This window comes from Staurois parvus, unplaced genomic scaffold (assembly GCF_062004578.1).
Source record: "Staurois parvus isolate SC_StPar_1 unplaced genomic scaffold, SC_StPar_1.0 ptg000718l, whole genome shotgun sequence".
NCBI classification, from domain to species: Eukaryota; Metazoa; Chordata; class Amphibia; order Anura; family Ranidae; genus Staurois; species Staurois parvus.
The window spans coordinates 1-17927 of NW_028318514.1; the positions used below are offsets into that span (position 1 = coordinate 1).

Sequence of the window (17927 nt, forward strand, 5' to 3'; positions counted from 1 at the left end):
CACGCCTGCGCTCTTTTAGTTGCAGCACATAGAAACACGTGTCATGAAAATGCACTGATTACAGTGAGGGCCGTTCATATCTGCTTGCTGCGATACACACTTCTATTTTTGTGGCCCACTGAAGTCTATGAAAGTGGATGAAACGCATGAAAAAACACACTAAAAGAGCATTAAAGAACATAAACAGAAGGAAAATGCAGGACAGCGGGAAGGATGTGAATGGTGCCTTTGTATCCCAAAACATGGCAGCAGGCTTTAACAATTCCTTGTAACATTTGGGAAGTCCCCAACAGTCACCTGAAACACAGGGGATGGTGTAAAGGTTCATTTTTACTGTAGAGCAATCTAATACTCCATTATTACATGAAAGCTGTTCTTAAAGGGTTACTAAACCCCGGACCCTGCATTCACTATATCTGCTCTCTCACAGTACACAGAACATGGAAGTACAATTATGTTAGTAAATATAAACTGCTAAATACCTTTTCTCATCAGCAGTATAAAGCAGTCTTGTGACTTCTATCAAGTGTCCAACAGAGCACTGGTTAGAGCTTTTAGGAGGAGTTTTCATTTTGCTCTAGGAGGATGCAGAACCCCTGACCTCTATCTGGACAGTGCTGATTGGCCCTGTACTGATCACATGCACTCTCTCAAGAAAAAAACAAAAAACCTCTAGCAATACACACCAAACTGAGCATGTGCAGAGTGTGCACGATATGTCTTATCAGGAGATAAGAGGGGGACACTGGAAGAAAAAAGGGAGGATCAGAGACATCAGGATCAAACAGCGTTTTTACACAATGCAGAGGATTAACCCCTTACGTTCCACAGTGAGTATAAAGAATTAATTTTAAACGTGAGTCTCTGGTACCATGGATGCCCCTGTAATATGACATCAAGTATGGATAGATCATTTATACCACGTAACTGTCTAATGTATTAAGCTCTGTAAGGTGCAGCCAATTCTTTAAAATCAATATTCTATAGTACCATATAAACAAGAGTCCGCAGGTTAGGTATACATGAAATTTTAAAAGCATGTCATACATAGACTTCTAGTCAGGGGCAGACCCCAGAAAGTCCAAGTTTTACAACATACCCCTCAAAAACTATGCTATAGATACAACTACTAGTTATTTGCTTTATGTAACAAATGTGCTACTTACTCATTTCTGGCTTAGCAGCACGCATGTAGAATTTCAACTCTGAGAAGAGGGGCCCATTATCGCTTGGTTCCTACAATTTAAAAACATATTTTAATTTGTGTCCAAAGCAAGGGTCCAGATTTTTCTCATCTAGTTCTCAGCCCCCTCCATAGTAAATTACAGCTCAGCGGGGTCTCCCAGATAGTGAGGAAAAAAAAAAAAGTACAACACCCAAGAGAAATGAAAGCAGGTACCCGATTTAAAAAAAAAAAAAAAAAAAAAAAAAAAAAAAAGAATGAATGACTTAAATGAGACCTATACATCCATCCTGTACATTAAAATTTGGAACTGGCAATATTTTATTATCCAGATTCTCAGCTTTATTTTTGGGCGCTTTGACTAATCCTCAAGCCTAAAATTATTTTTTAAGCATTGCTGGGGTGGTAATAGTTCACTAAGGAATGTTTATTTTATTGTGCTCAATGTGTTAGGGCCCTTTCACATGGGTGAACAGTCTAGATCGACTTGTCTGTTTTCCAGAGTTGCTGGACAGTATTTTTGTGTGTATACTCGCAAATCCGCGCACATGCCACACTTCCTTCATTAAAATAGAGCCAGAAGAATTTTTATGCTCCTCTGTGCATACTCGCAAATCCATAAGTGATATACAGCCAATCATTGCGTTTTTTTCTGCCGGAAATATCTGATCCTCATACATCAGTACAGTGTGCAAGAGGCAATGAAGTTTATGTTGTTTACATTGCATAAAGCAAACCTAGCAGAAGGTTGATTTTTGCAACTGAAGATAGTAGAGTAGGTATTCCTGCAACAATTGCTTCATCTTGAAAATAAGTTCTAAGGTTTTAAGTTTAGAACACAAAATAAGCAATTACTAAAGTAGGTAGCCATCACTTACTGTTGCTTTTTTTTTTTTTTTTTACTTCACAGCACAAAAAAGCAAAACAAAAAAAAAAAAAAAAAAAAAAAAAAACCACGGCTTTAACCATTAGTCGCCCGGCCAATGGCCGTTTGGCGGCCGGCAAAATCCTTCAGCGTTCCAGGTGGACGCCATATGGTGTCCTCCCGGTCATGCACAGTTTGCACGCCTGCAGAGCCGCACAATCTGTCACCGACCACGTACCTCAGACAGGGCCGATGACAGATCTGAGTACCGGCCATGTTGCTGGTACCATGTGACCTGCTGTGACCAATCACAGCAGGTCACATGACAGTTGTATACAATGGATGGCTTTATTCATGTTATCCATTGTATACTAGTGTGTCTAGCTGTGAATGGTCACAGCGATCACATGCACAAGCTGGGCCAATCACAGCCCAGCTGTGTCATGTGATTAGCCGTGGCCAAAATCACAGCCAAGCACAAAAAAAAAAAAAAAAAAAAAAAAAAAAAAAAAAAGCCCTGAATGAATCGATGTCATTCAGGTAAATGCTTGCCTATAGCAAAGTAATTCTTTGCTATAAGCAAATTGTGTAAAAAAAAAAAAAAAAAAATACTGATCACTTCCCCAAAGTAGTACAATGTTAATATGGTAACATTGTACTACTTTGGTCATAGTGAAATATGAAAAACAAAATCTTAAAAAAAACAAAAAATGTAATAAAAAAAAAAATTTATTTTTTTTTCCCCCCATACTGTCACCAGTGTCCCTGATCACCGCCATGCCAGTTATATGATGACGCTGTACTGCACTGGTGACAGTATGTTAGAAAAAAAAAAATTGTGAAAATAATTTTTTTTATATTTTTTCATTTTCTGAAAAATTATGACAAAAAAAAAAAAAAAAAAAACTTCAAAAAACTCGCCATGCCTCTTATGAAGTACGTCGGACTGTCTACTCTGCAAAAAGGGGTCATTTGGGGATATCTGTACTGTTCTGACATTCTTGGACCTCAAGAAATTAGATTGGCTGTCAGTACTTCAGGACTGATCAATTTTCAGATCTATACCATAGTTTGTGAACTCTATAACTTTCCTACAAACTAAAAAATACATCCTAATTTGGGTTATTTTCACCAAAGACATGCGGCAGAATACATTTTGGCCTAAATTTATGAAGAACAATTATTTATTTGCAAACTTTTATAACAGAAACAAAGAAAAACATGTTTTATTTTCAAAATTTTCGGTCTTTTTTTGTTAATTTAGCAAAACATAAAAACCCCGGCAGTGATTAAATACCACCAAAAGAAAGCTCTAGTTGTGTGAAGAAAATGATAAAATTTTAGTTTGGGTACAGTGTTGTATGACCGTGCAATTGTCATTCAAAGTGTGAGGGCGCTGAAACCTGAAAAATGGCCTGGGAGGGAAGGGGGTAAAAGTGCCCGGTATTGAAATGGTTAAACTCCATCTAAAGACCTTCATTAGGGTGCCTGTTGTTTTTAAAAAGTGACAACTGGTATGGTGAACATCTCCCCGTACTGCTGTCACAGGGTGATGGGGAAATCGGGGCAGATGTTACATGTTCCACCCTAAAATGGGTAGAACATGTTCCCAAAGGTGAACTTATCCTATAGGCTGCATCTTGGTAATGGCAGTTACAAACACAAAAAGCTGAGACAGATAGTGGTATCAATGTACTAATACACAAACAAAATGGCAGCAAGCACAAACCACTTCCTCTGGAGAGGTGGATACAGCTCATTTGTGCCTTTAAGAAGCCATAATTCACAGTTCAGTATGGTCATTTAGGTACCACATGCCCCTCAAACCAACACAACAAGACAGCCATTGCCGCCACTAAGAAAAAGGAAAGTTAAGAGACATGGACAAAAAAACATGACATCCAACAGAAGCTTCCACTCTCTAGGACCTCCATTGGAAGTAAAGTAGGATTTAACTAGAACCCAATCCTGGACAGATAAGGCAGCTTTCCCCCCCCCCCCCCCCCAAGAAAAGAAGCCAATGGAAAATAAGGGAGAGAGGGTCCCTGAGCTAGGAAACCCCATCATGGGAAAAGCCCATGCATGTCTCTTCTCAAGGAACACAACTACTGAGTAGAGGAGGAAATCATCTAGGAGGCCCGTCACGGACACAATGGACTTCAAGAAAAAAAATAAAACATTTTACTAAAATCTTACCACTTTTATGACATATGGAGCATCTGGTCCAACAGTCTTAGCATTTTCATTAGCTGGTTCAGAAAAAAAAAAAATGGACATGAAAACAAGTGTATACACATTAAATTACATTGTTTATAAATTGTGAGAATATATATATTTATTTTATAATAGGTCAAATTTCACACGAACCACCTATGGATGTACACATGTATAATCTGCACCTTTACACTAAAAGGCACACAGAGGTAAGATGAAAACATCTGCCCATGTAGGCAAAAATACACTCGTAATGTCTCGAGCATTTGAATAGACAATGACCAGTAACATGAGCTACTGTATTTCTTCTACTCAGCCCAGTTATCTGTAGCATACTCTATCAGAGAATCAGCCACATGTGGCCACTAAGAGCAGCACAAAGGGGTTTTCCCCACTTTCAGCCAAACGTGGTACACAAGTCAGCAGTTAAATGGTAGTGCCACAAATTGGACTTGTGCTTATTGGCTGTTTTCATTCGGAGATGTGTGGTTTCTTCTTTTCTGGGCGACAGCTTGTTCCTTGAACTCGGACCGATCTTCAGTGTTCAAGCAGAAATCCATCCAAAAATGGCAAGTAAAATAAATAGTCCATTAGAAAATAAAACAAAAACCAGCCTTTGCAGCAACATTGACCATCAATCATGATAGTTTCTGCACATTTTTTTCTTCCACTAGATGTCCTCAGACAGATGCCCAGCATCATTAAACCCACTTTCACTGAGCCCAAGTCATTCTGGACTCGTCCAAGCCTGGACAGGGAAAGGAGAAGCAGCACAGTGTTGTGCTAATCTTATTTGACTCGGTTTTCTCTTCCTGTCCCCATGCTTCTTGTCATCACATGACCCGATGTTGCTCCTTGCACTTTTTCCCCTCACACTCCAGCCATGTGGTAGACTCCAAGAGGTCAAATTAAATTGCTTACACAGCTTTTATTTACAAAATACATGTGATGATCTATTAACATTTACAGTTGCAATAATTTGTGACTGAATATCTACTTGGAGTTACGTTTTCACTGACAATCAAGAAAGGTTACATTTTTCTTTAACCACTTCCTGTCCGGACACTTTACCCCCTTCCTGACCAGGGCAATTTTCAGCTTTTAGCGCTATCACACTTTGAATGACAATTGCGCGGTCATGCAACACTGTACCCAAATGAATTTTTTATCATTTTTTTGAGATAGATAAAGCTTTATTTTGGTGGTATTTATTCACCACTGGGATTTGTATTTTTTTTGCTATGTAAATGAAATGTCCAAAAATTTTGAAAAAAAGTGTTTTTTTTATAAAATTTTGCAAATAAATAATATTTCATCATAAATCTTAGCTAAAATTTATTCCGTTATCTTTTTAGTAAAAAAAAAATCCAAATTAGTTTATAAGCAAAAATTATAATTTTTAAACATTTTTATTTTATTTTTTTATTTTTATTTTTTTTTACATACTGTCACCCTAGCAGTACAGTGTCACCATGGTGACACTGTACTACTTGTGAGGGGTGATGAAGATTTTTTTTTTTTTACACAGATTGCTTTTACACCCATATAGGATGTAAAAGCAATCATTTCTCTTTCTCTCTGTCTGCATTCTTGCACTCATTGAGAAGAACTGAGTGAGCTGTGATTGGTCACAGCTTGTCACATGGTACAAGGCTTTTGTGAATAGCCTTGTACCATGTGACCTCTGATCATTCACAGATTTCACACATAGTAAGCAATGATGTCAGAAGTGACATCTTGCTTACTACTTTGCATGTGATCACTGATTGGCCAATCAGTGATCACATGATCGGGACCTCATACAGAGGTCCCGTCCGACGACGGTGTTTCACGGTGTCCGGAGGACACAGCGGGCACCGAATCGCGGTGCTGCGCGCTCCCAGGGAGCGCGCACAAGCAGGGTGCGGGGAGGCCGTTTATAGACGGCCACCCGACCCTGCAGCGCCACCGTCCGGCCGTTTATATACAACGGCCGGTCAGGAAGTGGTTAAATGATAAAGGAAACCCATTTATTTTGCTATTAATATCCAGGTGTCTGCTTCAACGAAGTCTGGAAGGCTAAGGTCTCGTAGAAATGGGAGCAGCTTCTAGAAATACAATGCACCTATCTAATGCATGGTAACTGCAACGCATCAAGCAAAGTAGTTAATTTATGTCACTGCACTTCAGCACACTGGGGTTTATTTACTAAAGCTGGAGGGCTAGTTCACACTAGATGCAGTCCAGGGCGTTTTTTTCTTTCTGCATCAAAAACACATGCAGTGTTTTCCATGTATTCCAATGGCCCTAGTTCACACCCGTGCAGTCAGTTTTCGTTGCAGGAAACAAAGTAGAGCATGCTGCATTTTTTCTGCACAGAACCATACTGGAACATAGCAAATTGTATCAAAACTGCACCGGAACTCCGTGTGGTGTGAACTGTAAGCAAAAACATATCCGGAATGCATCCAGAGTGCGTTTTTGTAGTGTGAACTGGCCCGGAGAGTGCAAAATCAGGCAAACTGCTGCATAGAAGCCAATTAGCTTCTAAACTCAGTTTGTTCAATTATCCGATTCCTGACCACCCTATAGCAGAACTACTGCTACAGGGCGGAAAGCCCTTGCAAAATCATGAATATATATGTGAATTAGTATTCCCGGGTAGGGGGCGTGCGCTCCCCACTCACACCACCATTGGTGGCTACTGCTGTCAATCACCAGGTCCCGGCCAGAAAATCCTCTGGAGGGTGAACCTTTTTAAACGGAGAGTGCCCAAGAAATGGCCAGCATCACCCCTTTAATTTTGTCATTCATTTTGTCTAACCCATTGTCAGACCCTACGCTGGTGCAGTGGGTCCTGGGTTCCTCCTGGTGCACAACAATGCCCAGCCTCATGTGGCGAAAGTATGCAGGCAGTTCCTGGAGGATGGAGGAATTGATACCATTGAATGGCCCCCACGCTCGCCTGACCTAAATCCAATAGAACACCTCTGGGATATCATGTTTCGGTCCATCCGATGACGCCAGGTTGCACCTCAGACTGTCCAGGAGCTTAGTGATGCCCTGGTCCAGATCGGGGAGGAAATAAACTAGGACACCATCTGTCGTCTCATTAGGAGCATGCCCCGATGTGGTCAGGCATGCATACAAGCACGTGGGGGTCATACAAACTACAGAGGACCATTCTGAGTTGCTGCAATGAAATTTCAGCAAAATGGACTAGCCTGCTGCATCATTTTTTCACTTTGATTTTCAGGGTGTCTTTGAATTCAGTTCTCTGTAGGTTGATTTTCATTTCCATCAAACGATGGTGTATCCTTACATTCTTAACACATTACCCAATCCGTATCAGAGATATCCAGCATTATATTTTCCCCATTGAGATCTGATGTGTTTTCAAAGTGTTGCTTTAATTTTTTTGAGCAGTGTATTTGGTTGCTTGCTGTTGAAACAGGCAACCAACCTGCTAGGCTCAAACATCCCCCCCCCAATTTCTTCTGCTTACTAAAGTTGTGCTTGAAGTCTTGTAACTTCTCAGGCTAGCTGTGTAAGCAACTTCTGCAGTGATGCTCCATGAATCTTACGTCTTAGGGAAAAAAAAACAAAAAACTGTAGCTTTGTGTAGTGATCCATATGACAGAAACCGCAGAAGGGTTACAGGTCCCCGATGCCACAAATATAGGTCACAAGAGACCCTGTGTGTTCAAATTGGAAATCACTGTATTTGTGACGATGTAGTGGCTATAAAAGACATGAGATCTGATTAGGTCCTAATCGTTTTTATTTTAACACCTTCATGACTGGGAATCTTCTGCCTTTGCAGCCAAAGCCATTCTGGTCAGAAGGATTTAGATTTTATTTTTTCCTTAGATGTTAAAAAGACATTTAACACAAGCTGGAAGAACGGTAACATTTTCATCACCAATTTAAAATCATAAAATGGCATAGGGGGTAGGTTAGAACATCTGTCAATTGTTTGCATGCTACGTCCCTATTGGTGATATTTCACTCACTGGCTTTGTGGTCACCAGCAAAAGAAGCAATGCAAGATTATCTCCAATGTAAACACAAAAGTCCTAAGCTGCCCCACTATCAAAAAAACAAAGGTTTTGGCTGGAGACAAGAATGTTCTATTGCAGAACCTAAGTTTAATAGGATTGCCAAATCATCTTGGAGTGTGTGTCCAGCTCTAGAAGCCTCTGAAAGTGGACTAATAATAATAAAAAAAAATAAAAAATTACCAAGATAAAGACGTCCAAAACCACCCTGTCCAATGGGTAGTCCCAATTTCCACTGCTTTTTGGCTGAATCGGTGAGTACCTCCCCAGGTGGGAACTCCTCTGCCAATTTCCGCTTAGCTGGAGCTTTTTTGGCACCTGATCCCGATCCTGCTGTTTTCTTTGGAGGCATTTTTCTAGGTCTAGCAAGAAAGAAAAGTGATTATATTATTTTACCCTTTAACAAAATGCCACACTTTTTCCATTCCCATACAGCTATGAAGGTTTCCCTGCGTTCTTTATAGTAGATTTATATCACAATAAAAATCATTGCAACTGTTTACAGAGTTGCTCTAATATACTGTATGTTACAGTTGTATCAGCAATCAGCACAAAGAAAAGCATCCTAAATTCAAAGGACACACCACACACTGCAAACCTATTTTTCATTTCAGAACAGAGGTGTGTAAAAACTTAGAAAGCACACACAGGCAACATTATTCTTCTATAAATAACATAATAGCTCACAATGTCATTATCATACACAAACAAGTGTGTGAATACCTGTACTGACTGCATACAGTATAGCAATTGATACACAGAAAAAAAAAAAATCACATTTAAGGCTACGTTCACACTAGCCTTGTGTGCAGGCGGCAGAGAGGCGTTTGGTAAGCGTTTTTACCACTTCCCAAACGCCTCTGCCAATTCTGCACATTACAGCACATGGTGCTGTTCTAACGGGAGCGTTTGCGTCGCGGCAAAACAGACGCCTCTGGACGAGTCAGGAGGCTTTGAAGCCTCCTATTCTCGTCTATGGTGCCGCTCCGCAAACGCCCGGCTGGCGTTTGCGGTGTGGTTGCGGGGCGTTTGTGGAGCGGTAACACCACTCAAACTGCATTATAGGCGTTTGTGGGGCGTTATTAACGCTCGGCAAACGCCTAGCAACCGCCGCTAAACCGCGCATGCGGCGTTTGCGGAGCGTTTGCCGAGCGTTAATAACGCTCCGCAAACGCCGGACCAACGCTTGCCAAACGCTATAGGGGCGTTTGGCAAGCGTTGGCAAAACAGCCTAGTGTGAACGAGCCCTTAGAGCCATTAGATTGATGGGATACTGACACTTGAGGGTGGTCAGCGATATTGACACCTGAGGGCTCATGAGCATTTTAAAGTGGTTCTGAAGGCAGTTTTTTTTTTTTTTTTTTTTTTTTTTAACCGTAAGCATTAGGGAAGAGAACCTTCTGCATGCAGATTCCCCCCCAAGCCCTGCCTATACTTACCAATCTGGATCCATCTCTGTGCATGAGAGTAGAGGCATTCTTCCTCCTCATTGGCTCAGAGACAGCAGTGGGAGACACTGGTTCCCACTGCTGTCCACCACAGCCAGTGAGAAGGGTGCAGGAGGTGGGATCGAGTCCTGCTGTTTGTACCAAAAGACACAGACAGCAGACTCAGGAGCGATTCCACACAAGTGCCCACATAGCAAGTGTCTAGCTATGAGGGTACTCAGCAGGTGGAAGGAGCTGGGAGCACCTGGCAAGGAACCCAAAAAGGAGGAGGATTGGAGCTGCTCTGTGCAAAACCACTGCACAGAGCAAGCATGACATGTTATTTTAAAGAAAAAAAATTACTTTAACCACTTGCCCTCCAGAGGATTTACCCCCCTTCCTGACCAGGCCATTTTTGCGATACGGCACTTTAACTGACAGTTGTGCAGTCATGCAACGCTGTGCATAGATGAAATTGATGTCCCACAAAATAGAGCTTTCTTTTGGTGGCTTCCGGTTTTTTTTTTAATATACAGTTGTGCTCAAAAGGTTACACACCCTGGCAGAAAATTGTGAAATTTTGGCATTGATATTGAAAATATGACTGATCATGCCAAAAAAATGCTCTTTTATTGAAGGATGATGATCATATGAAGCCATTTGCTATCACATAACTGTTTGGCTCCTTTTTAAATCATAATAACAGAAATCACCCAAATGGCCCGGATCAAAAGTTTCCCTCCCCTGGAATGTTTGGCCTTGGTGCAGACACACGGTGACACACACGGGTTAAAATGCCAATTAGAGGTTAATGTCCCACATCTGTGGCTTTTTAAATTGCAATTAGTGTCAGTGTATAAATAGTCAATGAGTTTGTTAGCTCTTACATGGAAGCACTGACTAGGCTAGATACTGATGGGGATCAGATCTCAGCCTGTGTTTACATGGGGATCAGAAAACAACGGTCAAAAGTCCTGCATAACAAGGTAATGGAACTTTATAAAGATGGAAAAGGACATAAAAAGATGTCCAAAGCCTTGAATATGCCAATCAGTACTGTTAAATCACCTACTAAGAAGTGGAAAGTTTGGGGATCTCGATACCAAGACAAGGTCAGGTAGACCAAGAAAGATTGCAGCCATAACTGACAGAAGAATTGTCCGGGATTCAAAGAAAAACCCACAGGCAACCTCAAAAGAAAAAACAGGCTGTGAAGCTGTACCGAAGAAATCAAAAAGTATCAAATGCTGCCCACTATCTTAATCTGTCACTAGACCCAGTGAAAATCCCAGTACTTCAGAGTATGAACAGATGTGCGCATTCCCCCAAGCTTCCCTCAGAATGCAGCCTTTGGTGAATAAGTGGATAATCACCTGATCCAAAAGGTTGTAACACAGGAGGCAAGAGAGGTGCTCCAACGGGTCACTTCAGTTAAAAAAAAAAACAAAAAAACATCAAAACATCCAGACTTATAGCAACTGAAAGGGGTTTTCCGGTCACAGCATACACTTTAATTTTTATAATATCAGCATTGTAATAGCAACACGAACAATTATTTCTGGCAATCCAAAATAAGCTTACTTTAATGTAATGTAATGGGCACCATCATAACTGACGGACACGTACATCAATAGTGACCCTAATTCAGTGATCAGTGCCAATACTATACACTGTCACTGTACTAATGACACTGGCTGGGAAGGGGTTATCAGTGGGAGATCAAAGGGTTAACTGTGTACCTAGTAAGTGTAATGTGTGCTGCTTTTACTAATGACTGATCTGCATACAGAGTCTAGTGTGTGTGTGTCAGCCATAAATCATTGGTCAGGACCTGCTGACAAAAATCCAACCACAGCGCATGTTACCAGGGGGTGCGCACCACAAACCCGGAAGCAGGCTTGCAACATTTTTATATGTTGCTGAGCCTGCAGCTGCCACCCTGTGACAGTAATTCTACTGTTACAGGTCGCCAAGTGCTTAATAGTAGGCTAGAAATAATTGAAGTTCAATGTGGAAATGAATATAATGATTTTATATTTTGACCAGATACACTTGGAAGTTATATGCAAATCTTGACTTTTCCCCATAAAGCCACAAAGGCTATTGGGACTTGTAGTTTTCATTCACAGAATTCTGTAAACGAATGACATGGGTGGGCAAAGCCTTGCACGGCCGCGTCTTTTTTGAATTGCAACAGCAGACACAGAGAGAAGATCCCCTATTTGAGGGCCCATTCAGATACACAGTGCACACAGATTACAGTAATCGTTTTCCAGTTTTCAGAGCTTTTGTAAATCGCTTCGCTCCTCATCAGGAGAAGCGATCTACACGGTTTCCTAAACAGGCACTCAGAGGAGAGCGGTCTTCTCTGAGAATGCCCGTGAACTCAGCCGCAGTAATTTACCGCTGCTTGATAACTACGTGGCAACTGGCCCATTGTAGCTTTACTGCTACAGGGGTGCCGCCTTGTGCACAATCACGAATATATACAAACACACGATTCTGCTTTTCCGGGTAGGGGGCACTAACATCAGCCGACCCGTGCTGTCATTGGCTCGGCACGGCCAGCGATTCATGACTCGGCGAACGGTGGAGCAACTGACAGGAGAGAGATCTGTGAATGTAAACACAGATCTCCCTCCTTTAGTTGTGGATGTACCGGTTTTCATCTCCCTCCTAAGCAGGGAATAAAAACCAGCATATCCCGTAGTAAAACACCACACAGTAGACACTCATAACACATAGCTAACCCTTTGATCGCCCTAGAACAGTGATGGCAAACCTTGTAGAGACCGAGTGCCCAAACTGCAACCCAAAACCCACTTATTTTATTTGCAAAGTGCAAACACTGCAATTAAATCTGAATACTGAGGTTTATTTTAGAAAAAAACTACTTATACATTAACATCTTTTGTCTTAAAAGACAAAAAACACAACAGAGCGTCGTTCCACAATTTCCACCAGCACAAAAGGGCAATGTTCCATTGACTACCAGCTTTTGGCCTAATATATTTTAGCACCTCAAGAAATATGATGAGACAGTAAAAGCTGTGTAAATTCATGTATCCATACCATAGTTTGTAGACGCTAGAACTTTTACACAAACCAATGAACCACTTGCCTACCAGGCACTTATACCCCCTTATTTACCAGGCCAATTTTCAGCTTTCAGCGCTGCCGCACTTTGATTGACAATTGCGCGGTCATGCAACATTGTACCCATATGAAATTTTGATCATTTTTTTCTCACAAATAGAGCTTTCTTTTGGTGGTATTTAATCGCCACTGGGCGATTTACTTTTTGCGCTATAAATAAAAAAAGTGCAAAAAATTTGAAAAAAAAAAAGTTTCTTTGTTTCTATTATAAAATTTTTCAAACAGGTATTTTTTCTCCTTCACTGATGTGCGTTGATGAGGCAGCACTGATGGCCACTGATAGGCGGCACTGATGGGCACTGATAGGCGGCACTGATGAGGTGGCACAGATAGGCGGCACTGATAGGCAGCACTGATGAGGTGTCACGGATAGGCGGCACTAATACGTGACACTGATGATGGGTACTGATAGACGGCACTGACTGGCATCACTGCTGGGCACTGACTGGCGGCACTGACTGGCACAACCCCTGGGCACTGACTGGTGGCACTGACTGGCAGCACTGCTGGGCTGCACAGGTGGGTGGGCACAGGTGGGTGGGCACAGGTGGGTGCACTGCTGGGCACAGGTGGGCAGAGCTAGTGGGCGCACTGCTGGGCACAGGTGGGCGGAACTTGCGGGTAGCACTGCTGGGCACCGATCATCAGGGCACTGATCATCAGTGCCCTGATGATCGGTGCCGATCCCCGCTCTGACAACTGCCGGTCCTCGGCAGTACTTTCCTCACGATCTGACAGCGTGAGGAAAGTGCAGCCGAGAACCGGCACTTGCATTTCCCTCTGATCAGCGTGTCATTGGACACCGCTGATCACGTGGTAAAAGGCCGCTGTGATTGGCCTTTTACCACATCACGTGATCAGCTGTGTCCGTAGGACACAGCGATCACCGGGTGCGCACCCCCTGGTGGTGTGCAGGAGAGCGCGTTCTGGGAGGACGTCATATGACGTCCACTCAGAACTGGCCGGCTGCAGTGCAGCCGTCATTTGGCTATCTGCGGTCGGCAACTAGTTAATATACACTTACTGAGATTTTCTTTTCTTACCAAAGACATGTAGCAAAATACATTTTGGACTAAATTTATGACCGAGTTTATTGGATATGTTTTTTTTTTAACAGAAATGAGAAAATATAGTTTTCCCAAAATATTTTTGGTCTTTTTTTGTTTATAGCGTAAACAAAAAACCCAAAAGTGATCAAACACCACCAAAAGAAAGCTCTATTTGTGGGGGGGGGGGGGAATGACAAATTTTGTTTGGGTACAACACTGAATGACCGCACAATTATTAGATGAAACAGCGGAGCGCCAAATAGCAAAGAATGACCTGGTCAGGAGGTGGGTAAATCTTTTGGAAGGCAAGTCCTAAAGAGGCGATTCTACAGGGTGGCACAGTTGCGCAAAATCAGGCATCTATACATGATTTACATTTCCGGGTAGGGGCATGCGCTGCCCTACCCGCGCCGCTATTGGTGGCTGGGGATGTCAATCACAGGGTCCCGGCCAGCGATTCCTGACCAGCATTCATTGATCGTTGGCAAAGCTGACAGGGGAGAGACCTGTATGTAAATAACACAGGTGTCTCTGTGTCAGCAATGACATGCGGTTTTGTATCTCTGCACAGCAAAGATACAAAAGCAGCATATCTCCAAGGTAAAACAGCACACAATGTAAAGCACACAGTTAACCCTTTGATCACTCCAGATGTCAACCCCTTCCTGCCCAGTGCCATTAGTACTAGCACTGATCACTGTATTGGTGTCACTGGAATGTCAGTGGCAGTTAGTGAGTTCCCCCCCCCCCCAGTGTCAGAATGCCTGCTGCAGTCCCGCTATAAGTCACTGATCGCCGCCATTACTAGTATTAAAAAAAAATTCCAGTATACATGCCGCCATTTGTAGACGTTATAATTCTCACGTTAACCAATATACACTTATTGGGCTTTTTTTTTTTTTATAAGCAAAATCACGTAGCAGGATAAATTTTGGCCAAAGGGCTCGTTCACACTTAGCTGTTTTACCAACGCTTGCCAAACGCCCGTATAGCGTTTGGCAAGCGTTGGTCCGGCGTTTGCGGAGTGTTTAACGCTCAAACGCCACATGCGCGGTTTAGCGCAGGTGCTAAGCATTTGCCGAGCGTTAAAAAACGCCCCACAAACGCCTATAATGCAGTTTGAATGGTGTTACCGCTCCACAAGCGCCCCACAACCACGTCGCAGCGGTACCATAGACTAGAATAGAAGCGTCCGTTTTGCCGCGACGCAAACGCTCCCGTTAGAACAGCACCACGTGCCGTAACGTGGAGAATTGTCAGAGGCGTTTAGGAAGCGGTAAAAACGCTTCCCAAACGCCTCTCTGCCGCCTGCACACAACGCTAGTGTGAACGCAGCCTAAGTCTATGAATAAATTTGATTTTGACATTTTTTTATTGGACGTTTTATAGCAAAGTCAAAAATATTTTTTTTTTCAAAAATTGTCATTTTTCATTCATAGAGCAAGATAAAAAAAAAAAAAAAAAAAAAAAAAAAAAAAAACGCAAAGATGATCAAATGCCGCCGAAATAAAGTTATTAGTGAGGGTGAAAAAAGGCCATACATTTAATGCACAGCGTTGCATGACCGCACAATTGTCGGTTAAAGTAACGCAGCGCCATATCCCAAAAAATGGCCTGGACAGGAAGGGGGGCGGTAAATTCCCCATCGGGCGAGTTGGTGAAACGCACACCTGTATCTGGGTTTGGCTCACAGAAGGTGGATCCGTTCGATCCGTTGTGGCGGTTGGGAAATAAACCCATTTAGGGGCTACGTATGTCCAGAGTTCTGCTTTATATGATGTCACCAGTCTGTGTTTCCTGTGACATCACCACTGAGTGACCACAAGGAGGGACTAGGAGCTCCACATACAAGTAGGGGGTCCCCGGAGACACACACCTCCATGACAAGCCATACAGGGAGGCTGTTAGCGCCCCCAACAGTCATCCCCTCCCCCTCTCAGTAGCTGTCCAGCACCGGCTCTGGATGTTGCCGGTCACAGCATCTTCTCCTCACAGCTACCAGTCAGCCATCTCCGGACGTATCGCCCCCTCCTCCGGTACACACACCTCCCCCTCCCAGAGACATCCCTCGTACCTCAGCACTGCTGTCCTTCTCTGCCCAAGACAGGCGCGGGAAAATCAATTCACAGGCAGCGCAGACAGTGACACGGAGCGCGCCTCCGTGACGTGACGTAGCCCAGCGTGCAGACGTTGTTGGACGTCCCGTGGCCGCGCAGTTCGGTCTGAGGAGAGCTGAGTTTTCCCGCCTCTGTATGACAGCGTCTGTGAGTCACCGAGGAGGAGAAGACGGGGCACTCCCTGCGCTGAGTGGAAATGGGTTCATGTCAGAGGAGAGTGTTAGTCATCCGGTGAGAGAGAGAAGATGGTTTATATGAGCAGAAAGAGAACCGAATAGTGAGGGTGACCTTCTCATCACCACAGGAGAACTCTATTGCCAGAAGTATTGGGCCCTCCCTCCAAATCATGTGATTCAGGTGTTCCAATCCCCTCCATGGACACAGGTGTATACAATCATCACCTAGGCATGCAGACTGCTTCTACAGACATTGGTGAAAGAATGGGTCGCTCTCAGGAACTCAGTGACTCCAAGCGTGGTCCCGTGATAGGTTGTCACCTGCGCAATACGTCCATCCGTGACATTTCCTGCTACTAAATATTCCACAGACAGCTGTGATGGGAGTGACTTTTGGGGGTGGGGGGACCTCTGTCAGCTCATGTTCTCCCCATTATGTTTAAGTGACCCTGTGCGTGTTAAGGGGTACAGGGTGTGAATGTCCCAGTGTTATGTATAGTGTGTGTTCCTTTGTTCTCGGCCACATGGCTGTCCATTGTTTGCCATGTGCTTTATCCCATTCTGTGTCTTGGGTTGGTTGGAGTGGTTCCCTGTAGCTCTTCCCACTGATGGGGCTGATGATGTATTTCCTGCAGCCCTTCCCACTGATGGGGCTGGCTGATGATGTATTCCCTGCAGCCCTTCCTAGTGATGATGTATTCCCTGCAGCCCTTCCTACTGATGATGTGTTCCCTGCAGCCCTTCCCACTGATGGAGCTGACTGATGATGTATTCCCTGCCTCCCTTCCCACTGATGGGGCTGATGATTTATTCCCTGCAGCCCTTCCCACTGATGGGGATGATGATGTATTCCCTGCAGCCCTTCCAACTGATGGGGCCGATGATGTATTCCCTGCAGTCCTTCCCACTGATGGGGTTGATGATGTATTCCCTGCAGCCCTTCCCACTGATGGGGCTGATGATGTATTCCCTGCAGCCCTTCCCACTGATGGGGCCGATGATGTATTCCCTGCAGCCCTTCCCACTGATGGGGCCGATGATGTATTCCCTGCAGCCCTTCCCACTGATGGGGCTGGCTGATGATGTACTCTCTGCAGCCCTTCCCACTGATGGGACTGATGATGTATTCCCTGCAGCCCTTTCCACTGATGGGGCGGGTTGATGATGTATTCCCTGCAGCCCTTCCCACTGATGGGGCTGGCTGATGATGTATTCTCTGCAGCCCTTCCCACTGATGGGGCTGGCTGATGATGTATTCTCTGCAGCCCTTCCCACTGATGGGGCTGATGATGTATTCCCTGCAGCCCTTCCCACTGATGGGGTGGGTTGATGATGTGTTACCTGTTCCTGGTTGTGTTTCCCCACCCTCTGTATATATCCTGTGTTTTGTTTTAAAATAAAGTGTTGGCTTCCTGTTTTAAGAAGAGCTGGGTGCTGTCTATTTCCTGAGGGATTTCAAGGGTGTGGTCCGTGGATGGTGTTCAGACAGGGGAAGCTGCGGTATAATGGAACATACCCAAGAGTGGTTGGGTTCCGGTTCCGTTACAACAGCTGTTAGTGGTATTATAACAAAGTGGAAGCAACTGGAAACAATAGCCACTCAGCCACCAAGTGGTAGGCCACGTAAAATGACAGAGCGGGGTCAGCGCATGCTGAAGCACACAGTGCGCCGGAGTTGCCAACTGTCTGCAGAGTCCATAGCT

The 17927-nt window shown here is 43.7% G+C and overlaps 1 protein-coding gene across 1 annotated transcript; it reads right to left on the minus strand.

Moving 5' to 3' along the window:
- Positions 1-1102: 1102 nt before the first annotated feature.
- LOC149445568 (serine/threonine-protein kinase VRK1-like) lies at positions 1103-16151 on the minus strand. The gene is made up of 4 exons (XM_089653641.1): positions 16006-16151; positions 8483-8661; positions 4245-4297; positions 1103-1236 (listed from the first exon to the last, which is right to left on the minus strand). Exons 2-4 carry the CDS (start codon positions 8649-8651, stop codon positions 1159-1161), a joined length of 300 nt encoding a protein of 99 aa, XP_089509767.1. The 5' UTR covers positions 8652-8661; positions 16006-16151; the 3' UTR covers positions 1103-1158.
- Between the last annotated feature and the right edge of the window lie 1776 nt (positions 16152-17927).